Source organism: Glycine max, chromosome 12, assembly GCF_000004515.6.
Source record: "Glycine max cultivar Williams 82 chromosome 12, Glycine_max_v4.0, whole genome shotgun sequence".
Lineage (NCBI taxonomy): Eukaryota > Viridiplantae > Streptophyta > Magnoliopsida > Fabales > Fabaceae > Glycine > Glycine max.
Window position 1 is genome coordinate 2,213,846 of NC_038248.2, and position 26,970 is coordinate 2,240,815.

Consider the following 26,970-nt stretch of genomic DNA (forward strand, 5'->3'; position numbering starts at 1 on the left):
GCGAACTACAACCGAAACCATGTACTTATGTTTGGTTTCCCCCGTCTAATAGGCCTCTGACTTGCGGTTTTAACGTGAAAAATGGAAGCTAAAACAAAGTAACTTCTCTGTGGACGTAAAAATTAAACACGCATATGAGTTATTACCAAACATTCTATAACTTGATTCCCGCACGTACAACCAAGAAATTATGTAAATAATGATTTACCTTCACACATTACACAACAGCTATCAACTGTTAAATATGACCATTACTTAAATTTGAAGTCGATGACAAACTAGCATAAATAGATCTACAATAGTTCCTATGGCATGAGAAAAACACCTGCACTCTGAAATCAATAAGGTGCATTCAGCTCAAACCATTGTTATATTAATCGCTTCCTATTTTCTCCTTTTTCTTTTTTTTTTTTTTTGCAAGGAAAATGTTTTGTTTATACAATAGGAGTTCCAAGGTTTCCTTCAAATGAAATAATAAAGCAGGGAGCAATAAGATCAAAGATGGATTAGAAACTCTGGAAAGTCATGAGATAGTCCCTAGCTCCTCAATGGCATGTGGCACCAAAACAGTTGCAGCTAAGAATGCGAACCTCTCTACACTGATTCACTTTAATTTGTGTTGGAAATGTTGATGGAGTCAGCGCTTTGCCCGCTTGAATTGGCAATGCATAAACCAATCAACTTTTTAGGATATATGATATTCTGTACTTCAACAAATACGAGTATATGACCAGATATTCATGCTTTTTATGATAGCCATTTTTAAATTTTATTTTAAAGTTTGGTGCAAGATGTACTGCCAATGAATATGCAAATCAATTTTTAAACCTAACATCATCAAGAAAGATGCTCTGGTTATGTAGCTGTGGCAGAAACATATAGTGATTTTAGCTTGTTTGGTAGCAAAAAGGGAGTGACAGCTAGCATGCCTTCAAATTTCCCAACCAACTAGGCAAATCAGTCAAATTGAATCATATAGCGATTTGGTTCAATTTCCTTATGGCTTGCTTTGATTTGCTAAGTGGATGCCAAGAATGATTTTATATATCTCTTAACAGTTGGAATTTGTCATATGGTTGGCCTACTTCTCTTTCTTTATTTCCTTTCTTTCATATATTGAACATATTGCTATTTTTTTGTGGACACAGATTGCAAATTTGCAATTAATCATGTACTTGCACTCACAAAACACATGGAAGCATGAATATGCAACTTCAACAATGAAATACAAGAAATGAGTTAAGCTTACCAAGAGCTTACCTATGTTCTATTAAGCAAAATACTACTTGCAAGATCTTCGTTAATGTTAACTTGCAGTGGCGGCATTTGGCTCATAATGCCAGGCATCTCACTCATACTGCACAAACTTAATTAAGTGAACTTCATAATGTTTATAGATATCAAAACCAAATATAAAAGAAAATGAATTTGCACGATATTAACAGCAAAGTGAATTCAAAATATTCACGTACTTATTAAGAATGGTATTAATATTGTGCCTTGTGTGGCAAAAGAGGTCGATGTTATCCTGCAACTGTGTTAACAAAGAAAGTGATCATTATCTCATTTTAATGTAATTATATGTGAATGAATAATATGATGAAGGCATAGCAAAAAGAGGGGGGGTAGAAAGTATATAAAATATCAAAGAATGATATGCATTAAATCCCCCCCCCCCCCCCCCCCCCTAATGCAGAGTAAAATGAAGTGAATGAAGAAGAACCTACTTAACAATAGACACTGGGAAATCAATGCAATACTAGCACACAATAATCAAAGATGTAAATTTGGAAATTCATTGATGCATGAGAGTAATTCCATTCATTAAGATGTTTAATTGAAGCAGCAAGACAGACAATTCAATCACTATCTTATATGGCATATCAAACCTTGACTTCAGTTAAATGACTGATAACTTTTCAACGCCACATGTGAATGTGATATTTTTCTTCTATTTCTAACAATTTTATCTTTTCCTGAACATGGTATGAATTATCCATCCATCAAAAAATTGAGGCAGGTGAAATGCCACATATAGTTAATACTTCAGGCCTACTATTTGTTAAGCATGGTAAGATTTTCTTTACTTGTGGAAGACATATAATCATCAGCTGATCCAGTATTTCTGAAGAAAAAAAAAACTAAAACATGACAGTTGAGCTATTTACCTTGTAAGTAGACAAATTGGCAGTGATTTGATTAAAAGCTTGAGCATTCTGCTCCATGAGTTGCTTCAAAGGGCTACATATACCTGATTGCACACAAGGAAGAAAGTATTTGATGAAAATAAGGGCAATGGTCACACAAAAAATGAGACATCATAAAAGCTGGGGCTGGGAACGATTCTATTCTAAGGCTAACATTATAATCCCATGGGGTTTGGTACATCAATTTAAAAAAAAATGAAAAGTGATAAACCAATCATGGCATTCCATTTACCAGACACAATGAGACATTAACTAAAAGCTACCAGAACTTCATTTAGATATAACAGAACATTAACTACCAAAAAGATATGTCATTGGTAAAGAATGAGTAATATGTACAATTTTTTTCTTCTTTGGATTAGCATAATAGTAGAAAGCTGGCTTGCCAGCAGGGATAATGGGGACGGAGAGTAGACTTGGGGATTGAACTGGTGTCTCCACAATTTGTGGGAGAACTTAACACCATGTGGGCCACTTCTCCACATTCTACAATTATTGTATTTAATATTTATGCATTTTTATTTTGGGATCTAATGATCATAATTGTTGGATTCATGATTAGTTATTAGGATAGGAATGTGGGAAATTAGAGGTTAAGAGCATGTTTTGAACTGTTTTCAAAAACATTCTTGGTTTTCAATAATTAGAAAACAATAAAATCCATTTGAAAGATCATTTTCACTCTAAAAATATTAAAAACAGATAATATATTTTCTCTCAGCGATGAAATGTGTTTGCTTATAGATTCTAAGACTGGCAGACTGGCAGTCAAAAGCTGAGCAAGAAGTTTAAAAATCATGAATAATGTGGTTGCACACAAGAAAGAGAAAATGATAAGAACTTACATTATAATTCATACTTCATATATTAAATTAAATAAATAAAACCCGATAAACTAACCATCATATTGTATCCGTTGCCTTTGGTCCATATGGTGTGAAATGCGAGAATACGTAGCCATGCTTGAGGGCAGAGCTGAATGTAAATTTGTCTTTGAAGCTAATTCCACTGGCTTATCCTGAAGAAGCATGACTTTAGAATACTGGTTCTTCAGTCAACATTAGATCCTAAAGACATTATTGATTCAATATATCAAAACTGGAATCCCATTTATGGGATGCAATGCAATCATATTTTGTTATTAATTGTGTTATCATCAACATCCTTGAGGTAAAATATGTTTTGAGTTTAAAATGAACTTTACACACATGTTCATCAGCATCCTTAGAAGTAAAATATGTTTGAATTTTTTTAATAAAAATTATATTTGAAATTCAACACCTACATAGTACATAAAACATCAAAGGACAGAATCAGGGAAAGATTAATATCACAACTCTTAAAACACACTAAATTACAAGAAACATAGTATATGTACATCAGTTTCCCAGATTTCATGTACCTTTCTATTATTGACCTTTTTTCCCAGATTGTGTTCTTCTGATTTCCTCCGCTTTCTCTGCAAAATAGTTTAAATAGTACTTTAAAGGGGCAAACCACATAAGTACCCAAGTCCAATGCTTAATGCATTATGTTCATACAGTGCATAACTTTCTATTTTGTGGATAAAACTTTATAAAGGACCCTAATAACTTTTCAACTTTTAACTGAAAAGAAAAAGGGCAAGGAAAGTTAACTTGGTTTATTTTATTAAGAGTATATTTGATCATGAGATGAAACATAACCTTTAAATAGGGTTCTAAATTGTGATCTGCAGTGGCAATTGCAGCCACAACAACCATATTTTGGCCAAATTGAAAATTCCATCAGCTTTATTTTCCTGCATTTTTCTGCAATTGCTGGAGCTGCTACCATGACAACAACCAAAATCTAAAACCCTGCCTTTTAAATCACTAATATCACGGTTGCTTATACAACAGTTAGCTACACAGCCATGCAAAAGTTGAGCCATTGTAACAATGCCAAAAACTAAGGTTTCGGAGGTGGCTAGACTAGAAAATTTGAATGCATTGGGAAAAGGAAGTGCAACTGTACATGTTCAACTTTCAAGTAATTAATCACAACATATTCAAGTGATTTTAATGCATTTAAAAATTTGTCTTCTATTGTTGGGAATTGGATAGGTATCATAACTGGTGACAAAAAAAAATGGAGATTGGAGAAACTGTTCAAAGAAAAAGAGCTTACTGTCAACCATCTACACCTCAAAGCAACATCACGAACAGTTTTATCAGGCAACAGGGCAGCAATTTTGATATACCTCATGATACTTGGCTCATCAGCATATCTAGTCCCAAAACAGAGGAATCACAAAAACAAGGGTCATGAAATATTTTTAAACTATATAAAGAGAAAGAAATATCAGCACTATAACATAAATGGTCTGATTAGTTCAATGTTAAAGGGAGGGGAGATGGATTTTAATGGAAGGTGGGAGGAAGGAATCCCTTGTTTAGTTAGGAGGGGGAGGGGAGGGAAAAACAATTAATTTACTATTATACCCTTAAAATGAACAAATAAAACCATTAAGCTCAAGTATTCAAATTTAGAATAATATAGTCAACACAATTCACAAACTTTTAGTATTTTCCCTCCCTTCCAAATCCCCCAATACAGTAGAGGCAAAAATGGGAGGGAGGGATATGGGGTCCCCTAATTTCCCCTCCCCTCCATTTCCATTTTCGTCCAACCAGTGTAAGAAGTTAGCAAAGAAAAGAATACTTAGCAGCAGTTTAATTAGGATTTGAAATGACAAACCAAAACAACATTCGAAAATTGAGAAGACCATTATAAGAAAAAGTAAAGCATGTAGTTCACAGATACAAAGACGGACAGCATGATTGCTTTATGTTTCATAAAATGGCTTACAGACAGACGGCATGATTAGTTCACGGATACAAAAGGGCCAACTGGCAATTGATTCATCACACAAACAAAAAATAAAAAATTATGTCCATCTAAGATCCGAAATTATTATCATCATGAGAAAGTAAATTGAAAATGAGTTACCATGCACCAATTTAACACATAGAAGCCATAATGAAAGGGTTAAAGAAAAGCTAAAAATGTCCTAACCTAGTCAAAACAAACAACTTACCTGGCAAGGTCCTCCTCCAATCTGTACTGTTCATCAACAGACCACTCAACAGCCAACCCTGTGTCGTGCTTCAGCCCCGGGACCGAATCGAGAAGAAGCGAAGAACTGGATGGATTACCAGCTTGACTCATGACAGGATTACTGTTAATGATGCTTGAATTCCCAGAATATATCATCCCAGACGAACTACTTAGCCCAAAATAATTTCCCATTGGAACCATCTCAGACAAACGGTTAATAGCACCACCAGGTTGAAATGATATTGCATGCCTGTTCAAAATAGAATCTATATCTTCATTGTGAAATCCAGCGTTTGACTGTGCTGCCATCCTTATTATACCGTTATCTAAAAACTTCCCTAAATCACCTTAAGCCACAACTAGCATCAGCAACCATCTTTAAACCAAAACAACAACGCCAATTCACCGATTCAGGGTACCCTCCAAGATCAAAATTATTCAGATTCCACACAAATTAAAAGTAAAAAAAAAAAAAGGAAATACCCAACAGGAATCAAAGGCCAAATACCCAGATAAGGTTCGATATTCAGTTGATTAAGGGAACTTGGTGACACCCCAGAATAAGCAACCAGAAATCCCACGATCAAAATCCTCCAAAAATTCAGACTTCAGCTCAGAAAATGGAGATCCCAGAAAAGTAAAGAGTGACCCAGAAGGTGAAACCTGAAGTTAAAGCCCAGAAAAACCCAAAGTCAGAGTCTAGAAAAGAGAAGAAGCTTCATCGTCAAGAGGGTCAATTATAGAGCTACAAAGTAAAGGAAAACGATAAAAGCCCTGATAACAGCAAAATCAGACGTGTCGTAACAGAACAACAGGGAGTGGATAGAGAGAGAAAGAGAGAGTTACCTTTTTGGTAGCAACTTTCCGACCGAGGCCTAGTTGGTTGTGGTGACGGTAGTGCTTTTTTTTTTTTCTCTTTCTCTCTCCAACACTACGCTACAATGCTAATACTGAACTACCATTTGGCATTTGCTACTTTCTGGGTTGCGGGGTACGCTGCTTTGCGTTGTGACACCGAAACACACACTCTCTCTCTTTCCCCTCTCGAGAGAGACAAGAGATGGCTTAGAGCTCCGCCAACAGGGATGCAGAGAAAGGGAAAATAGGAAAATCTAGTTTTAATTTTTGAAACAATTGTTTTTAAATTTAAAGGAAAGATAATAATGGATGGTTGTGGATCTTGGAATTCAGCAACAGTGCGAATCCCAATAAGCATTTGATGCTGATCATTGTGGACTCCACCTCTCCTTTCTGCTTAATTTTTCTGCTAATTTATCTTTTATCATTTGTTTTTTTATGCAAAGTATGAATGTTATTTTATTTAAAAGCACAGGCATTAAGTACATACATCCTATGCCAAGACAACATCCCATGATAACTCCATTCAAATTTAATACATGTTCAAAAGATAATTAACAATAACAAGTAGGGTATTTATGTATTAAATTAGTGATTTTATTGATTTTTCATCATTAATATATCTATTTCAATGATATTCATATGTTATTAGTTTGTCAAACACATATTATAATATTATATTTATGTTAACTAAAATAGAAGTAATAGATTCAAAGTGTGTTTGATTTGGCAGTGATTTTTCCTATATCTTTCATATAAAATTAAAAATATTGTTGAATCCACAAAAATTTAACTGAATCTACTTAATGTACCGTCAAGTCGTATTTATAGCCTTTTTGGCTTCACATCACATTGGCTTAAAACTTCAACCCAAAAAATAAGTCATATTGAATAGCTTTGAAGTAATATATTCCCAGCCTATTAGCTTTGACCGGGGCTCTCTGTATATTTTTCACTAAAAATTATAGTCTAATTGTTGCTTCATTAAATTTACAAAAATTTAATAGAATCTACTTAATGCACTATAACGCCACATTTATAGTCTTTTTGGCTTCACGCCACATTGCCTTAAAACTCCACAATGAAGGATAAGCCATATTGAATAGCTTTGAAGTAGCATATTTACAGCGTGTTAGGTTTGGTAGGGACTCTTTGTGTATTTTTTACGAAAAATTAAAAGCAGTTTAATTGTTGCTTCATTAAATCCACAAAAAAATTAATTGAATATAAGTAATGCACCATCATGCCACATTTATAGCCTTTTTAGCTTCACTCCACCAATGAATACTCATGAATTAAAAATGACTTCCATTTGAGAGAAAAACTATCATGTAAAAGAAAATCATACTTGAGAATGTGATTGTTAGAGTACAAGTGTAAGGTGGAATTTCACATCAGGTAGGAATGAGAATGTTAGACACCGGATAAATTAGGAATGTGGTATCAAATTTACTTAAATGGTTGCTCATGATGCATTGATGAAAATCTCTGTAGTGTTGACCCCCTTCGATTTCATAACAATTGATATCATAGTTGATGATTCGAATTGGTGGATGACTCAGATGAGTAAATGACATTGATGGATCCATGTACATACGAAGATCTCTTGTATTGAAAATCTTACTGGTGGAATGAGTCCATGCATAAAGGGTCAGGTAGCAGGTCTCACAAGTGTTGCAGCGGTGTTAGGTACTAAAGTATGTTAATTGTAATAGTTAGGCGAGCCAAGGTAGCCACAATTAAGCTCTAAATGCCACCATGGGATACTCATGGATTAAAAATGACTTTTGCTCGATGGAAGACTACCATATGAAAGAGACTCACACATGAAAGAGAGATTGTTAGAATACAAGTATGAGGTGAAGTCTCACAATAGGTAGAAATGAAAAATTTAAGTATTATATAAGTGAAGATAAGATTCATAAACATGAGCCTTAAGGTTTTTAAATTAAGGTGTGATATCAAGTTCACTTTATGTGATTACTCATGACGTATTGATGTAAATCTCATCAATGATTACTGGGTCAAATTTCCCAACCCAATCTAGTTGTTGCTTCATTAAATCCACAAAAATTAATCGAATCTACGTAATGCACCGTCAAACCGTATTTATAGCTTTTTGGTTTCACGTCACGTGCCTTAAAAATCAACATCGAAGGATAAGCTATATTAAATAGCTTTGAGGTAATAGACTCACAATGTGTTTGGTTTAGTGGTGGCTTTTCACATATTTTTCGTGAAAAATTAAAAGTTTTGTAATTATTGCTTATTAAATCCACAAAAATTTAATTGATTGCACTTATGCACCGCCACACCTCATTTACAACGTTTTAGTGTGTTTGGAGTGTTGTACTTTGACATCAATTAAACATTCATTATTTAGTATGTATTTGGAGTATCATTTCACATGTACCAAACATCAATTCACACTTTCTAATACACAAACTAGAAGATATGTACAATGTGTGTGTGTTGGACTGAAATAAACTTAAGTTTGAGTTAAACTTAAGTTTGTAAAAATAATTTAAGTTTTATTTCTTTAGAATTAAACTTTTAAATAAAATTTTACTCTCAAACATACATACCTTTAAAGAATAATCAAACATGACTTTAAACTAATTTTACTCTTAAACATATATATGAAACACTCCGACCAAAATCTAAAAAATACCTAATTAATATTAATAGATTGAAAAAAAGTTAGTTAATTCACATCACATCATTAGTCATTTAGATATACATCTATAAATGCATAAGAATCATATTGAAATTATTACTCGTATGACCTGAATTTTAATAAAGATATTTTTATAAAAATACAAATATAAAAATAAATATTAATATCTTACCCAAACTATAACTTATATGATCCCTAGAGTTGAGAATTGTCAAAGCACTAATCATCATTATCAATATAAGGTCCTCCCATTCCCATGTCGGGCTAGACACATGTGCACTTCCTTCTATAGAAATAGTTTGAAAATTCTACAGGAATTCCAAAACAACCAAAAAGAACCAATACTTTATTGAAAAGAACCGAGTTTAAAATGTTTTATTTAAAATAAAAAAATATGTAGAAATGATTTTTAAAAATTAAGAAGAGTCCATAATATATTTTCTTCCGGACTAGTGATCACTAGCCAGCGACAATCTCACTTGATTAGCATGCTTTATTAGGAAAAATCACAACACACCCTGCTTTGGGGTTGAGAGCAACTTTAAACCATGTTTTGTTTTTTTTGTTTTTCTTAAATATTAATTATTAGATTTTATCGCAAATAATCAAAATTAAAACACAATAGTCATGAGGTTTTTTTTAAAGTTATGTGCCTATTTTAAGTAGTTATGTGACCTTAAATTAGGATCATCTATACACAATTATATTATTATTTTTAACTGCATTTTTTTTCATATAAAAATAAACTCTTAAAAAAAAAAGTATGCCCCGGCTATACCGCCTTCTATATTATTGTCATATTTTCTATCCATGAACTCAATATAACACGCGGAAGACTTATTTCTTTTAAAATGAATAATTTACTTTAGAGAAAAAATTAAAAAAATTCTAATTAATAACGAGAAAATTAAAACATAATTTTTAACACAAATTATCATACATATATTTTTAATATTAATTATTTTTTTAAAATGATTTAAATTTCTACTTTTTAAAATAAAATACTTACTGTGATTCAAATATTGATAAATTTCGCATGCAGAGCACAAGGTTGACGAGAAAACCGATTTAAATAGTTTAGTTCGAGCAAAAGTTTTTGGCATGGAGGTGATTCTAATCTAGAAGGGTACTGTGGGATAATGGTTTGCTTTGTGGTCTTGAGGCTTTATTCAAACTTCAAAGTTTAATATTCTTACAACTCCATTAAATTTTGTGTTGGGAATAGGAATCATATCTAAGTCAACTCCTTGACTTCAACATTGATGTTATAGAAATCGGAAATGCTAAGCATTATAAATAAATGTTGCCAAGTGCCACAAAGTATTTCTTATTTTGCACTGAAGGATTATTTTTTATCATAAATTAGATGTTGTTTCGTGTTGATTTTGTTGTTTTTCGGTTAAAATTGGAGTTCATCTAAAAAAATTAAAAGATGTAATTAAAATTTTAATTTTAGAAAAAAAATATATAATTGCATAATACAACATGTTTCTATCTTTAATTGTCTTTGTTTCACATTTAAGTTTTTGACACAGAAATTAAAAAATATAATTATCATCTCATCTTCTTTTAAAAAATTACTCCTTATATTAATGTGATATACTTTTTTTTTCAAATAACTTTTATTAGTTTTAATTCCTTTAATATCTCTCATCATGTTAAATTTATTGTTTTAATTTTTATTAGTTATAACTGTGACTCGTCAAAATAACATTTCCTAAATATAGTATTCTATAAATAAAATAAAATTAGATTCTAAAAAAACTTATGACTTTAATGTATTTCACTCACTAGAATTTAGAAGAATGACTCATATAAATACATTTTTTTATAAAAGTTTGATAGATTTATCTTCTGAAACAAAAAGTTCTTGTTTATAGAAGATTTTTTGAATTGGTTCTTAATTATAAAAAAACCAATTCAAAATTTTAATTTATTAGGTCTTATAAAAAATTTAGATGAAGTATTGGATTATGTTAAGCTAAAGTCTCATTAGAATAGATCAAGTTATTTTAAGAGTAATTCTCTTATACTAGTTATTTTTCATTTTATCTATTAAATTTCAAGAAAATTAATGATTGAGATAGAAAACAACACTTTCAAAATCAATTAAAATAACTTAGATGCCTCCATATGATAGAATTATAAAAGTTAAGTCTAATTTGATTTAACTTGTTTCTATGGTAATGAGTTAATTAATCTTTCCTCCATGCTAGTGGTATTCCTCACAACTTTCTATACTACATTAGTACAAGGAAAAAATAACAATAAATAACAACTAATTTCAATGGTATCAAATTACTGAGTGGATTTAGACTAATCAACCATGAACAACGTAAAACAATGTCTATGCAAAAAATGTAAAACAAAGTACTTGGCATTGTTTAGGGCCATTGACCTTTACACCAAACCACAATTAATGGATTATGACGAAGTGCGGATTTGATCAATTCTGACTTAATTAATTCTCCTGGTTAGTGATTGGTGACCCACTTCAAAGACATGTCCTATATTGATCCAAAGGCACATGAACCGTAAATCATCTAAAACACATTATTAAATGACCTTTTTTCTGGTCACATCAAACTCTTGGCTGCTTCTTTGTTACTTTTCTTTTGGCATGATATTAAATAATTACATATGTAATAAGTTGTGAGGTAAATCAATTAAAAAAATAGGTTAAATTACTCATTTGGTCCTTATAGTTTTAAGATTCTTACTTTTTTTGTCCCTATAATTTGAAAGTGATTTTTTTAGTCTTATAGTTTACATTTCAATTTTCTCTTAGTCCCTATAGTTTTGAAAATGATTTTTTTAGTCTTTATAATTTGTATTTTAATTCTCTTTTAGTTCCTATAATTTGAAAGTGGTCTTTTAAATCTTTATACTTTATATTTTAATTTCATTTTAGTCCTTACCATCAAAATATGAGTAATATTATCAATTACAATTAACTACAAAAATATTAACAAGTAATTCATAACTAATTTATCGTAAGATAATTTGTAATAAAAAAAAAATTGGTAATTTATAACTAATTATTTTTATATTTTTTTGTAGTAAGGACTAATAACATAGACTAAAAATATCACTTTTAAACTATAGGGACTAAAAGAAAATTAAAATATAAATTATAAAGATTAAAAAAACACTTTTAAACTACAGAAACTAAAAAAGAATTAAAATATAAACTATAAAGATTAAAAAAATCACTTTGAAATTATAAAAATTAAAAATGTAAGAATCATAAAACTATAGAGATCAAATGAGTAATTTAACCAATTTTTTTTTAAAGGAGTATATAAGTTAAAGAAAATATATTTATTTATAAATAATTATAAACTATTATAAAAGTAAGTACAGGAATATTATTAATTATGACATAATTTTTTTTATAGAGACATATAATTAGTTAAAGCGTTTATAATTAATTATTAACTACTTTTAAAATAATATTTTTAAAATATTTAAATATTGTATATTAAAAATTTTAAATGCCTTTTTTAATAAAACAGTTTTATTCTATTTTTACTCTTATTTTTATTTGATTTATTTTTTCATAGAACGTTATCACATCTTCAGCAATAATATATAGTTATAAGCTATGATTCTTTGTAATTGATCGGTATTTATTAAATTATTTATCCTGAAATCTTGAAGTATTTTGATGATGACGATAAATAAAGATGAACAAACTTTCAAATCTTTTACAGTGATCTTTTCATTAGATCCTTTATTACTTTTAATATATTTAAATTTATTTGACACTTTTTTTTACTACAAATTTGTAAAAGAAAAACTTCTTAAACCATCTCATGAATATAGAACATAAAAAGGAAAAATAAAAAAGAAAAACATGGTAAACAAAGAACTATATATAACTATATAGTGCTGAAGACGTGATGATGGTTCATGAAAAAAAAATCAAGAGTACAAAATTAAAAAAAAAAGTGTTTTTCAAAATAAGAAGTTTTAAAATTTCAACATACGAAATTTAAATATTTAAATAATGTAATAATACATTTATGTTAACATTATATAATATAATGTGTAATATAATATCACTATATTATAAGTGTTATTGAGGTGTATTATATTTCAAAATTTTAAATGTTTATTAAAATATTTTGAAACATTGAAATATAATGAACGTATATAATAATTCTGTTAATGGATTGTACTGTGTTAAAATGGATCATTTTTTCTTTTATAAAAAAGTCATGTATTGATTGTATAAGCATCTTTTATATTATTATTTAATAACAAACTATCATAAAAAATTTGATCATTTTTATAATAATTATCATCCGATATTTTGTTAACTTTCTTTTTAGTATAAATCATAAGTATCCTCTCTCAAGTGGAGGTAATTAGTCTGTATTTAACTTGGTTGATAATAATTAAATGTAAAGATATAATAATCATAAAATTTAGTTAAACGAACTTTATGTGAACTTTTTTTTTGTAAGTTTCAACAATTAATTGAACTGAAACTTAAATTATACTATGAAATAAATACTAAAAGCTTTTACTGTTTTTTATGACCAAATAGATAAAATTTTATGAGAATTAATACGATCAGTCAATATTAATTATAGTGTTTTTTTTATAAAATTTTAGATTAATTCTAGTACAATATATTAAAATATTATTATTTTATTTGGTACCGAATCCCGCACATGTTTTTCTGGAGCAGATAAAATACTCAAGACCAAACAATCCCGCACATGTTTAATGACAATTATTAATGCAATTACTCTATTGCTCCCAAGCTCAGTCAGGGAGACGGGTGGACATGGATTGGAGTAAATAACAAATAAAAAGTGAAAATTTAACACCTATACATTTTTAAGAGTTAATTTTAGCTAATCTTGGTCAAAACTATTTTTGATTAATCTTGGTTATGATATTTTTGATCTACCTCAATTAGGACAATTTGGGTTGATATCGGCTCATATATTTTTAGATCGACGTCAATTAAGATTTTTTTTTTGCTAACGTTAGTCATTACATTTTCAGTTGATGTCACTCAATGATGTATATAGTTATTAAATGGTTGAGGTTGACTAGGATTTTTAGTCAATGTTGGTCAGTAACATTTTTTGGTCAACATTGCCTAGGGATTTTCGATCAGCATTGACTGTGACTAGTTTTTCATCAACGTTGGTTACAATTTTTTTGGTCGACATTGGTAAGATTTTTTTGACCAATGATGGTCATTTATATTTTTTGGCCAACATCAGCTGAGACTATATTTTGGTTGACGTTGGCTAGGTTTTTTTGCTGACGCTGGTTGAAACTATTTTTTTGTAGGTGTTTGTTGGCCAACATCAATCATGACTATTTCTTTTGGTCGGCCCTGGCTAGGGATATTTTTTGTTAACATCAACTTGGGTTTTTTCAATCGACGTCAATTAGGGGAATATTTTGACCGACGTTAGCTAGGTTTTTTTTACCAATGTCAGTCGATGATGTTTTTCGGCCGATGTCAGCCAAAAAAATCATAGCCAATGTCGGCAAAAAATAAGTCTTGTCTAACGTCAACCAAAAAAACCCTAACCGATGTCGGTCAAAAAACCTACCCAACGTTGACAAAAAAATAATCTCGACAGGCATCGCAAAAAAGAAACCCTAACTGACGTTAACAAAAAAATAACCTCGACTGATGTCGGCTAGAAAAACTTTGGATGACATCGGCCAAAAAATAATCTCAACCAATGTTGGTCAAAAAAACCCTTACCGACGTTAACAAACAAATAATTTCAACCGACGACGATTTAAAAACATCATCAGTTGATGTTGTCGAAAATAATTCTAGACGAGATCATCTAAAAAATAACTCCTACTGACGTTGGTCAAAAAGACCTAGCTGTCATCGTCCCAAAAATTGTATTGGACTTAAAAATCCATACAAATATCCAATTCATACCCAATTAATTGGATTAGATTTAAAATCTAAAAAATTGGATTTGGATATAAAATCAGACTATTTAAATGAATTTAAAGTAAATTAAATTGGATTGAATATGAATTGATTTTATATATTTGGATTTTTTTCACAACCCTAGTCATGGAACACCAATGAATAAAAGGGAGGATCTCAAACTTTTTCAAAAGCCAAATTGAGTCCACTTTGAAACACATCAAGGTACAGAAGATTCAAAATGTCCTTCATCTAAGCTATACTACAACCTTTAGAAATTGAAAACTTCATCCCAACCAAATTGTTATCTTGCTTCTGGATCTATAATGTGGGAAATTGGACAGAGATTTGAGAAAGAAAGAGGAGGGAGAGAAAAAGAGAGGAGAGAGGAAAAAAAAACCAAAATGGAATACAGAGAAAAAAAGTATTTTAAAAAATCATTCTGATCAACATGAATATATTTTAGAAGGACACTTAAAAAGAGAGAAAATTTGTGAGCATGCCACTTAATGTGTTTTTGTTTATCAACTGATGTTTTTATTAATGGATCCTGATGGAGGCATTAACTTGCTTGATGTCCGAGTCTCAAATTTTTTTTTTTTTAATTTTTTTATCTTTTAAGGACTAACTTTTAACAATATTGCTACTAATTGATCTTGATGAAAGATTTAACTTACTTGATGTAATACAATTTCAAAACTTTTATTGTAATTTTTTCATCTTTTAAGGATTACTTTTTTTACGTCTCACATTTGTAAAGACAAATTTGATGGTTTAATCCGGTGCAGACTTATTTGAGCCTAGTTTAATTTTTTTTTCGTCCTTTCAAATTGGGTTGTATCTCATTACGAAGTAGTGAATTTATCATAAATTGACAGGCCAGCCAATTAGCTAAATTTTGCATCTACATGTACTCATCGTGACATCATCAAAAGTAGTTTTGAAGGTGTACGTATTTGCCTAGTTTACCAATCACCCTTATGTGTTAATTTTTTTAGAGTGGTTGAATTTCTATTATTTTTTTTTTACAATGCCTAATATCCTTAAGAGTTTGTTTGGCAGAGAAAAAAAATATAATAAATGAAAATAAAAAATGTGACTAGAAATAGGTGATGAATAAAATAAAAATTAAAAATATTAGATTAAAGAGAAATAAAGAAATAAATGAAAATAAGTATAAAAAAACTAGTGAATCTCATCCTATTTTCAATCAATTATTTTCACCACCATAATTTCTACTCTCCACACCCTATTTCATCCAACCAAACAAGACGTAGCAAATAACACACTTACTTTTATTTTAAACTCAATTTTTTAAAAGGTAATTATACAATTTATTACATAAACATTTTTACCCTAATTTCTATTTTAAAGTTCTTAATTAATTATACGTATATAATTTATAATTTAAATATTTTTTTAATTTGTGAATTTTCTATTTTGTACAAATTTAAAAATATTGGTGCCACACTCGCATAGTTAGTTTTAGATTATTCCAAACACATTTATTGACAACCTCACAAGTCACAACCATCAACTCATGACTATGACACATTTATGCTTACACAAAAACGCAGAGTTGCATTGTAGCATAATCAGTGTTAGTTTAGAGTTAGTTTAGTATAATTAATTTTGATAGAGTTGATTTTAAATTGTTGAATATAACTTTGACACGGATCTAAATTAATCTGAACCCCATGTTTTTATTTGGAATGTGTGTTTTATTTTAAAAAGAAAATACAAGACAAAGCAGGAACTGATGATCTCCCACTCTTTGCAACCTGTGATGACTCTATAAAAGAATCCTTAATTACCCTTTAAAATGCATTTACTCACACAGCTAGAGATTAAAAATGTAGGTCCTCACGTATCACCTAGTTTATGCATGAATCGTATCAATAACCAATTCAGGAAAAATCAGAATGCATAGTTTCAACTAATAAGCTGTCAAAAAGTTACCAATCATATGCTCTGGTGTTCTTCCCTTGGAAAGCTTTGAACAGTATCTGACCATCTACCAGGGGAGTGATCACTACTGTTAGATGAGACATGAGCCTCCCCTCTTGCATCTCTTATCATCTTTAAAACTTCTCTCATTGTAGGCCTGTTCTCCGGCACTAGTGAAACACATGCCATTGCAATGTTCAAAAGAGCCTGAAGCTTCTCTTCAGATGCTTCATTGCCTGAAGCAGGATCATCCCCAGACTCCGTCTCCTCTTCGCGCACTGACCGAACCCACCTAGGTATGTCTGAACCATATGTCTGAACAAGGTCTTGGAAGGGTGTTTTGCCAGTTAAAAGCTCAAGAAGAAGGACCCCGAAACTGTATACATCAGCTGGTTGAGTTTGTGACCTTTGAAAGTTGCGGCATTCAGGTGCTCTATAGAACAAAGAAGTTGCACTAGGCTCATCCATTGTGTCAGGATTAAGGAACACAGTGAGACCATAATCAGTAAGACATGACTCAAAGTCAGAACCCAACAATACATTAGAAGATTTCAGGTTTCCATGTGTCAAGCCAGGGTTCTGGTGGATATAGAGCATGCCTGTTGCTAGATCCTCAGCAATTTTAAGGCAGGATGTCCAGTGAAGAGGCTTTCCCCCACCAGATGTTTTCGATCCTGCATTAGTCATCACAACAGCTCTTTTGTCAATTATTAGTTTGAGAGCAATGTCAAGATGCAGCAGAATTTTCAGTTTAATTCTTAGCACTTAGAAATGATCAAAGTGGTGTTATTAGTTTCATGCATAGTGTATTAGCACGTGGTGCCTTTAGAATGCTATTTTGGTTTAAAATTCAAGCACTTCCCAAAGGCTCAATTAACAAATACAAACAATTTCAATCACATCATGAGAATATCACTTGCGCCCGAAATAATGAAGTAGAGCTAAATGCAACAGATATGTAAGCCTTACTTGCATAATTCAATTTCCAGAGGCAAGCTCAAACATTGCCTCAGTTTATTCAAGGTAACTCAAACATACATGATAGTATCACTTGAATTCTACCTTCATCTCCATGTAATTATTAATTATCACCGTATATGTTGTTTATTATCAAGATACAAGTCAGTCATACAACTACATGGTAATTGCACGAATACTAAAAGTTCACAAGGACTTAACTTTTAAGAGAAAAACAGGCACAATGCGTGTGAAGAGAAAAACAATGGTTTCAGGCCAGCAGAAATACACACGAGGATCCTGGAAAAGTGGCAATTGGAATGGTTGACATTGACTACTTTTTATTCTAGGATATTATGATTCCACCATTATTTCTAAGAGAAAAAGAAAGCCTGACTTGTTGATTTGTTAAATGCTCTGCAAGAAAGTATATTATCTTATCCCCTTTATAGAAATGAACTAGGGGGCTGTCCCCTAGGAATAATTATGCTTATACTTTTCTCACAAATACTCAACTTTTAACATCATCGGGCGAAGATAACACTTTTCTTCATATATTTACAAAACAATGTAACAGGTTTTAAAATTTAAACAGTTGCCGGAACACTGTTGTTTATCTAGCATCTTTCCTTTATCTTCGAAAAGGATTCAGGATTCTAGAAAGGGGCGATCACTGAACTTTAGAAGGGACAATTCCAAAACCAAAGAAATCGAATTTGTCATGCTCAGGACCAACAGGTAAACTAAATCTTTAATATTGAAATGCAGATTTCAGATACCATATTGAAAATAGTTCAATTGTGTCATTTTTCTTTTAAATAACACAAATTTGAATAAAAATATGGTAACGTTAACCGCGATGATTCATCATAAAAACATGATGATGCTGATAAAAAAAATAAAAAAATAAAAACATGATGATGATGATGGATGGGATTATTATGAAATTCCAAATGAGTTATGAAATTTCGAACATATTGAATATAGTCAATATACAAGGCTTAACTTGACACCGATTAAGGTGGAATACATGATATTACACTGAAACACGACTTCACTCTTTTGTAATGTTTCAATGGTTGAGTGAGACAACACTAACATGGGGGTCACGCTAATAAATGAGTTGTCAATTTAAGAGCACACACATTTATAAATTTTGAAATTACATTAAACAGCTTGACAGGGAAAGCAGCACCCTTTGTCCTTATTTTACTAGTAAATCTGAGGCAGAGGGAAAGATTTAGAGCATAGACATAATTGGAGGCCCCATTACCAAAAGATAATCTTCCTTTACGTCAGTCTCAGCCCCCCTTTTAAGGACCAAACTACATTCTTATAATAATAGTTACATGAATCATATTCAGACTTCCATTGTATACTACTAAAAACTAATTATGCAGACACAATTGTTTTCCATTAGATAATTATATAAACATACATCTGCGACAAAAAAAATACGTTATAATATGAATTTTATAATTAACTTCATTACCCCACCTTGCATAAACTATGTCTTCCAGGCAAAAAATTATCCTCCCCAGAATCCTCACAGTGTGTATATTAGCACTAGCCAGATTAAAATACCTTATACCGTTCTAAACCCTATCCCCTTTTTCTTCACTGAGCTCCAAAAAAAAAAAAGGAATTTGAATAAATAATATATATATATATATAAACTAGTGAAGGAAACGGACCCTCTCAAATAGTATATCTACTATTGCTTCAGAAGTCGGTCTGCACTTGTCAATGTTACCAGGCCCAGTGGCATCTTCTCGTTAATATGGCGTTAGGATCAAAGAAGCAATAAGATACACATTTTAAATTTTATATAATCTTCGGTGCATACTGCACAAGAACATTTTTACATTAAAATTACAGCACGCTCAACCGAAATATGAAAACCAGTGAATCATATATGAATTATTTTTATGGATCGTAAAGGTGAAAGAGAAATAAACAAGACATGAGTCTGAAAATGATTTAATATTAAGAAAATTGAGTAGCATGGGGTTGCTTAGATATGAAAGAAAAGAATGCGTACCGTGAATAAGGGAGAAGAGGCTGCCATTAGGAAAGTAATCATAAACGAGGAGGCGTTCCTCCTTAGCCTGGAAATAAGCCCTGAGAGGGACGAGGTTAGGGTGGGTGAGCCTCCCAAGGACTTGAATGTGAGCACTGAACTCTTCCAAGCCAGGGTACCTTGCATCTTTCAACCTCTTCACAGTAACTATGAACCCCGATTCCATCACTGCCTTATACGTACTTCCCATTATACCCCTCCCCAGTGTCTCCGCCGAAGCCTTGAGCAAATCCTCCAAACTATAACTCATGTCCCCATCCCCTCCTCCGCAGAACACCAGCTTCCCTATACCCTCACTTTCCCACGCAAACCCCCCACCTTCTTCTTCTTTACTATTATCACCTCCTCCCCCACTTCCCGCCGCACCCACTTCCCCTTCTGCCACTTCAGCACCACCCTTCCTCCTCCTCCTCCTCCTCCTCCTTCTTTTCCACTTCCTGCAAATCACCCACACCAAAACCACGCATCCTAATGCAAAAACAACTCCCCCAACGCTCCCTCCAATTATCTTTATCAATTTCGTGCGCTTCGATTTCCCCATCGTCGTTGACGTTGTTCCTCCCGGTTTCAACGGATAGCTAGGGCTTATCGATGGCGGCAATGAACCGCTTCCGTTTTTGCATGCTTCTTCGATCTGTTCCCCGCAGAGCCCCGGGTTCCCCCAAAACGACGACTCATTGAACCGGATCAATGCCGACGTCACCGGAATCTCGCCGGATAGACGGTTTTTCGAAACGTTTAAATACCTGAGGCTGCTCTGGTTGAAACCGGGAATGCGTCCAGTCAACGCGTTGTCTTGCAAGTAGAGAACGTACAGTCGCCGGAGATTCAGCAGCGACGCCGGAATTTCGCCGGAGATATGGTTTTGCGACAGTACAATGACTTTCACGCGGTGGAGGAGGGCGACGGAGGCGGGAAAATCGCCGGAGAAGTTGTTTTCGTTGAGGAAAATCGATTTGAGGTTGACCAAGGCGGAGATGTTGGGTATTTGCCCGGAGAGCGAGTTTCCTTTGAAACTGAGGACTCGGAGCTGGTCCAAACGGTTCAAGATCTTGGAATCCAGAGAACCGGTTAAGTTGGAGTGTTCCAGAACTAGCTTCCTCACTCTTCCGTTGAAGCAGTCTCTGACCCCTAACCACGTGCACACGTCGGTTCCTTCTCGCCATGGAAGCTTGTTGAGAACGTCTATGGAGGATTTCAATGCCAGAAGCGGTTGTGAATCATCTTGTGATCTTGCTGGTTGGGACAGGAAGAGACAAAGAACCGAGACAAGGAGAAAAACAAAGACATCATAGGATCTCTCCATGTTAGGGACCAACCACACACTACACACTAACTACAGCAAGTGAGGGTCTTTTAGTTTCAATTGTTTTGGTTTCCCATAATGAGAGCCATTGAACACTTTAATGCATGGATAGGAGAGTTAACACTAACAGTTAACTGGCCTACTTTAAATTAGCTGAAAAACGGTTGAGACTTGAGACAACAGAACAGGATCTTTGGTTTTTCTTAGCTGTTTTGTTTTCAGTCTTTGCTCTTCTCACTCACTTTTTAAGTCTTCAGATCTACCATTGACAAAACCAAACCCCTTTCTTGTGGGAAGAAAAGAGTCTTCAACTACTCATCTAACCCAAAAACTTGAAATGGGATTGAAACTTGAACAGAACACAAGTAAAGTAAAGTAACCACGGGAGTGGAAGAGCTAGCCAGCTCTGTTTGGGAGCTCTGGTAGGGATCCATGAAATTGGAGACACTTACTGTGGTTAAAGTGGTTGGCTTTGCTGGGCTTCTCGAAACTCCTCCACACTCACGGACACTGTGGCAGAACTCTCACGTGAAATCAATCATCCCAGTAACCGCAGACCACAAATAACCATTCTCTATGATTTCTATATTCCTAAACTGCTGCAACATTATTAAACAAAAAGTAAACAACTTTGCAAGCAAACAAAAACAAGTACTTTTTATTTATTTACACTATATATATTTTGGTTTGATCCTGTTGCGGGATAAACAAAAGGCCATGCATGTAGTAGTAATTTTATACTTACTTTCTCGGGTTGCTAATACTCGTGGATTTTAGCACTTTTTTAAAACTTGGCCGAGGTGGGATCCAATGATCTCTCCTTTAGAATCATTGCAATAGCAATACCCATTGAATGGAATGATGGAGGTTTGAGACAGGCTCAAAAAGTTTCAACATTTTCTCCAATTTCTTCTTTCAGTGGTGGAATTGAATGTTTATAGTGAAAATAATATATATTAACAGTAGTTGTGGCAGTAGAAACACACATGGTGCAAGTGCAGATTCCAGCTGCTAAAACCGCTATAGTCGAAGATCCATCTGTACTCTGAATGGGTTAGGAGCAATAATGAGAGAGAGAGAGAGAGAGTGAGAGTTTCTCTGCTGCATCTATATGTATTATGCGCGTGTCTGTCTGTCTGATCAGAGAGAGAGAGAGAGAGGACAGAAAAGAACATGCCCCGTTCTTCCTCTCACGAAGGCAAATGCCCCTCTTTTCCCACAGGAAATTGGTGAACGAATTGAAGGCCAGCGAGAAAGCAATAAATGAGATTTCATTTTACAAAAAAAGCAGAGATGATGATAAAAATATTAAAAACCAAACACCTGCCACGTGTTGCAATTAAATGGGCACTGGATGAGTCAAAACAAAAAAAGTGGACTGGTGTGTAGTTGTGAGCTCGTGGATCACTCACCATTGACTCTTGCCAGCTGTCATATTCTGCATCTTATCCTTTGTTCTCCCTCATCATCATATCATATCATATACAAGCAAAATAGATGAATTATATTTGGTTTGAAAATTAATGTATTAGAATTAGAATAGAAAATTCAAAAGAAGTGGAGAAACTTAACGTATTAGGCCATGATTCTGTGGCTGTGTTTGGTTGACCCGAGACCAAACCGAAACTATAGGTGCTATTAAGAGACCGTGGCTCTTTTATTATGTGTGTGTGGTCATCGAAAATCATGATGATGTGTTTTAAGATTATCATGCGGGGACGGGCCTGGCCCAGCCTCTTATGGGTCCTATTAAGAGACCGTACGCTCTTTGATTATGTGTGGTCATCGTACACAAAAAGGGTGCTAATTTTCCCCCATCCTGATTTTATCTCCTCATTCCAACATTTTTTTTTGTTTTTGTTTTACAAAATTATCCTTCAAGAAAATATGATTCTATTGTGTGTATTCTATCATGATTTTGTTATGTATGCCAATTGACACTCCCTGTGTAAATGAGCTACACAATGTTCCATTCTATGGTTAATTCGAAATATAAATTGCCTTCTCTAAAAGTTTTTTTTTACTACTATACTCTTATGGGGTATTTATAATTTTTTTCCGAAAAAAGTAAGTTGACAAAAGAGAAAAAATGTGTAAAATAGTTTTACAATCATCTGATCACAAATTATCATTATGATATATTTATTAACTTTTACCATAATTATTTTAAAAGTCATATAAACAATCAATTGATTTAATAACACTCTTGAAAAAATGAGATATCATAAAAAAAGAAGTTAGGAGTGGAAAGATATCAGGGATATGAAAATCAATGCCCTAACCAAAGGACTGTGTTTTAACTTTTAAGATTATGCAAAAAATCCTATTATGATGCGGGCACGGGCCTGGCACAGTCCAAGGCCTGTGTTTTAAATTTTAATCGTGAGCCTATTCAAGCTTAAGCTTAGCTTGAGACGGTAAAGAATATCCATTTTAAGTTATGTGGTCTTGTAGATTTTTAAAATATTAATTTTTGTTATTGGTAAAAAAAATTAATTGTTACAAGTACATGGTACCCTCGATATCAATGTTATTTGCCTATGATTGTTAATTGTTAATAAGAATGTGCAAAAAGAGGGGCAATAATTGAACTAATTCCAGCAGGCGTGAAGCTAAAGCAAAAGAGTAAGACAACAAACAAGCAACGATAGAAAGAACAATACGCAATGGCCTTTCAACTTTTCATTATATATTTTAGCTTTCATTATAAACTAAAAGTTTAATATGCAGAAGTAACTACTTAATAGGAAGTTGTACAAATTGTTTTGTTTCCTTGAAGTCCTCTGTTGGAATCACTTGCAAGCGTTGTGTGAAGGTGTAATTCTTCATAGCAGGGTGACTGATTTCCATTTCATAGTCTCCATGAAAAAGATTGGCCTCAAAGAATCCATTTTGATCTGTGGTTCCTGATAATTTGCATAACCTCCTTTCAGAAAGGAGCCTGTCCACAGCATATAAGAGAGAATCAAATTTTGTACATAAAGAATTATGAAGAACAATAGGTAGTACCTCAAAATAGAGCTCAGCGGGTCCTGATTCATCCGCTGTGAGACCATCCTTAAGCATAGACCAACAATTAGACTCAGCAAAAATGGCACCAACAAATTTTAATCTTGTAGTTGTTTTCACAGGTGCTGTTACAGGAACGTCGTTTCCCTCACTCACTTGTATCCAAGCTGCATAATTTCAACCCAAGCATAACCATGAATGAAGAATAATGCATTTCTGTTATTGATATTTCATTTACAATAATAATGACCCTATAAATGGGAAAAACTATATGCACGATTTATAATATTTTAGTACAAATTTTACCGGATAAAATATAATGCTTATCCTTTTCAAGGTAAATCTTCTGGGAGACACAATCATGTGCTTGATTTCTGCTATGGGCTACCACATATTTGTTGCCTAATGATTCTCTATATTCTATTCTTGCCTCCCCAAATGCAGTCCACCCTTGAAGTCCATTATTCAGTTCTGGTTTTTGGATAATTCCTCCATTGTATTGAGGCTTCTGTGGATGTGCCAAACACTGAGATTGAAAACATCTAACACCCACGATTAGAATGAAATTTTCAGTAACATATGTAACGCCTTGAAAATATATGTTGTAAAGAGAGCTCACTTCAATGCTGGCAGAGTAATCATAGGATAATGCATCAACTTCAAAACCTGTGGTGGTGGCAAATGTGATATATTAGTTCCAACAAATATATTTTTATAACATTAACAGGAATGGTATTTTAGAAATTAAAAGAAAAGGAATAGGGGATAAAATTTTACTTCCAACAAATATATTTTTATAAAATAAAATAAAAAGGATAAACTAACATATAAATTTAATTACTTTATCTTTAATTTAATTTATAATATTATATAAAAATAATAAGTTAAAAAAGATAAAATAAAATATTTTTCCTTATATTTTCCTTTAGAACACTACTTTTAAGATGATGTTGATAAAATTAACTCAAACTAAAAAATCTAAAGTTAACATATTAAATAATAAGTGTTCACTAAAGAAACTAAAAAAAATATAAGATGACATAAAATATATATATATCTATATATATATATATATATATATATGTTTATATGGTATTTTTATATAAATTTTAATTTTATTTTATGGATAAAAATATATTTTGAGATGTTATAATTTTATTTTAATAATTAATGTTATGGTTTTATAATTTTTATTTATAGAAAAATTATTTCATTGCATTTTTAGTTTTAATTATTACATTTTTTCATAATGAGTATCCACTATTAATCTTATACTAAAAATACATTTACGAAGTTTAAAATAAAGTTAAAAAAAAAGATCACTTAAAGTATACATTATACTAGCTTATTAGTTAAAATAAATCGTTTGATATAAAATTATTCAAAAATTATATTTTATTTTAAAAAATAATAAGAAAATTTAATAAATATTTCAAGGATAAAAAAATAATAAAATATAAAAAGTTAAAAACTAAAACATAACATTTTTAAAAATATTACTTCAAGCAATGTTTCAGAAAATGTTAGAAATTACTAAAAAAACTTATTTACCAAATCATAAAATAAATTTTTCATCAAAAAAAGAGTTAAAAACCAGTTATAACCTAAATATAAAAATATTCAATATGATTTTTTATAATAAAAAACATTTAAAAGAATAAATTAAATATTTCTTATACAAATAGAAATTTGGTGCTTTTCCATGTTTTTTTTAAAGACGTCTTAATAATTGATACGGGCTAGGTAACTATTTTTTCTCTTCCTAATTAATACGCACACATGTATATTTTTAAAGGATACTTCCTCTTTCGATTATAAAAAAAAATATTTTATATTTATTAAGAAAATTAGTGAATTTTATTAAATTGTGTCATTTTTAATTAAAAATAAGTATTTTTTTCTAAATTATTCTTTATTAAAATTTTATATCAAATATAAAAAAAAGTTATTAACCTTATTAAATAAATATTATTTTAGAGATAATATTATTAAATAAGACATAAGAAATTGATATTTATTTATATTTGAAATATATATATATATATAAAGAAGAAAGAATGTCATTATATTTGTTGGTGTTAGGTGTTAACAATATTTAAAAAAACGTAACATTATTCAAAAAAAAAAGAGATAGACAACAATTGAATATATTATTTCTTCAATAAAAAAAAATCCCCTAAAAAAATAATTAACCTAGTATTAAAATTGTATACATATTAAAAAATTAAAACAAAAAAATAGGTTAGTAGGGCTGAACCCCTCTTTCCCTCCCTAATCATCAAAACGCATCATCTCTTGTTGCATGACAAACTCATTTTAATTTGTTAGCAAACTAAAGTACTATTGAGAAACTATAACCCCAGTGAGTGGTGATTGTGTTGTAGTCACATTCTGTTAGGAAAAGGCAGAGGAAGGAGAGATAGGGAAAGAGTCTGGACTTTGAGGGCCAGTACCTAGCACAAACTTGGATAAGATATTTTTTATATCTGCCTTATTACATGAGTAGATTTTATATAATAGTGATTCCTATAACAGAATTTGTATTTTTGTGACAACAAGGATCTTAACAGAAAATGAAATCAATGATAAATGGTAAATAAGATTAACACTATAGCACTACAACACTCCTTCTCAGCACTTTTTCCTTCTTTTTATCACTTCCAGCCCCATCAAAAACACCTTGTCCACAAGGTGTTGGATCTTCAAACCATGTAACTCAATTAATTCCCATAAAACCTGTTTTAAGTCGATAATCCAAAAACTTTATCCACAAGAACAAAAAAAAATATTTATAATGACAGAAGATCTTGAGATCTTACCAAGACAGATTTACATTTAAAATAAAAAAAACGCCTAGAGAGGCATAACTTAATAATTGAGGAGGAAACCATCATCCGTTTTATAAGCACAATAAATTATTCCCCCTTG

The 26,970-nt window shown here is 31.8% G+C and overlaps 3 protein-coding genes across 12 annotated transcripts; all 3 read right to left on the reverse strand.

The window, feature by feature from the left end:
- Positions 1 to 229: 229 nt before the first annotated feature.
- Positions 230 to 6,596, reverse strand: LOC100807371 (uncharacterized). Of its 9 annotated transcripts, none has more exons than XM_041007346.1 (10): positions 6,132 to 6,533; positions 5,794 to 5,948; positions 5,266 to 5,535; positions 4,356 to 4,455; positions 3,610 to 3,666; positions 3,108 to 3,225; positions 2,169 to 2,251; positions 1,473 to 1,534; positions 1,261 to 1,357; positions 230 to 652 (listed from the first exon to the last, which is right to left on the reverse strand). In XM_041007346.1, exons 3-9 carry the CDS (start codon positions 5,484 to 5,486, stop codon positions 1,261 to 1,263), a joined length of 738 nt encoding a protein of 245 aa, XP_040863280.1. In that variant the 5' UTR covers positions 5,487 to 5,535; positions 5,794 to 5,948; positions 6,132 to 6,533; the 3' UTR covers positions 230 to 652. The 9 variants fall into 9 exon arrangements, with proteins under 9 accessions (XP_040863280.1, XP_014619942.1, XP_040863278.1 ...); XM_014764456.3 differs by having other exon boundaries at positions 1,261 to 1,366; XM_041007344.1 differs by having other exon boundaries at positions 5,266 to 5,661.
- Positions 6,597 to 16,443: 9,847 nt separating this feature from the next.
- Positions 16,444 to 22,301, reverse strand: LOC100809866 (inactive leucine-rich repeat receptor-like serine/threonine-protein kinase At1g60630). 2 transcript variants are annotated; one of them, XM_006592001.4, is made up of 3 exons: positions 21,779 to 22,301; positions 19,689 to 21,632; positions 16,444 to 17,364 (listed from the first exon to the last, which is right to left on the reverse strand). In XM_006592001.4, the coding sequence occupies exons 2-3, from the start codon at positions 21,031 to 21,033 to the stop codon at positions 16,706 to 16,708; spliced, it is 2,004 nt and encodes a 667-aa protein (XP_006592064.1). In that variant the 5' UTR covers positions 21,034 to 21,632; positions 21,779 to 22,301; the 3' UTR covers positions 16,444 to 16,705. The 2 variants fall into 2 exon arrangements, with proteins under 2 accessions (XP_006592064.1, XP_003540649.1); XM_003540601.5 differs by having other exon boundaries at positions 19,689 to 21,629; positions 21,779 to 22,288.
- Positions 22,302 to 23,712: 1,411 nt separating this feature from the next.
- On the reverse strand, positions 23,713 to 24,485 carry LOC100527090 (uncharacterized). Its single transcript, XM_003540744.5, has 3 exons — positions 24,349 to 24,485; positions 24,043 to 24,209; positions 23,713 to 23,974 (listed from the first exon to the last, which is right to left on the reverse strand). Exons 2-3 carry the CDS (start codon positions 24,087 to 24,089, stop codon positions 23,770 to 23,772), a joined length of 252 nt encoding a protein of 83 aa, XP_003540792.1. The 5' UTR covers positions 24,090 to 24,209; positions 24,349 to 24,485; the 3' UTR covers positions 23,713 to 23,769.
- Positions 24,486 to 26,970: the final 2,485 nt, after the last annotated feature.

Bases quoted from the DNA above. Each gene is read 5' to 3' on its own strand.
- LOC100807371 (XM_014764453.3), bottom strand. From the start codon at position 5,594: ATGGCAGCACAGTCAAACGCTGGATTTCACAATGAAGATATAGATTCT. The intron at 2,252-3,107 runs GTTAGTTTATCG...GTGTGCAATCAG, and splicing joins GCAACGGATACAATATGATG to GTATATGTAGCCCTTTGAAG. The intron at 1,367-1,472 runs GTACGTGAATAT...CACTTAATTAAG, and splicing joins ATTAATACCATTCTTAATAA to TTTGTGCAGTATGAGTGAGA.
- LOC100527090 (XM_003540744.5), bottom strand. From the start codon at position 24,089: ATGGTCTCACAGCGGATGAATCAGGACCCGCTGAGCTCTATTTTGAG. The intron at 23,975-24,042 runs GTACTACCTATT...TGCTGTGGACAG, and splicing joins CCGCTGAGCTCTATTTTGAG to GCTCCTTTCTGAAAGGAGGT.
- LOC100809866 (XM_006592001.4), bottom strand. From the start codon at position 21,033: ATGGAGAGATCCTATGATGTCTTTGTTTTTCTCCTTGTCTCGGTTCTT. The intron at 17,365-19,688 runs GTACGCATTCTT...TGACTAATGCAG, and splicing joins CCTCTTCTCCCTTATTCACG to GATCGAAAACATCTGGTGGG.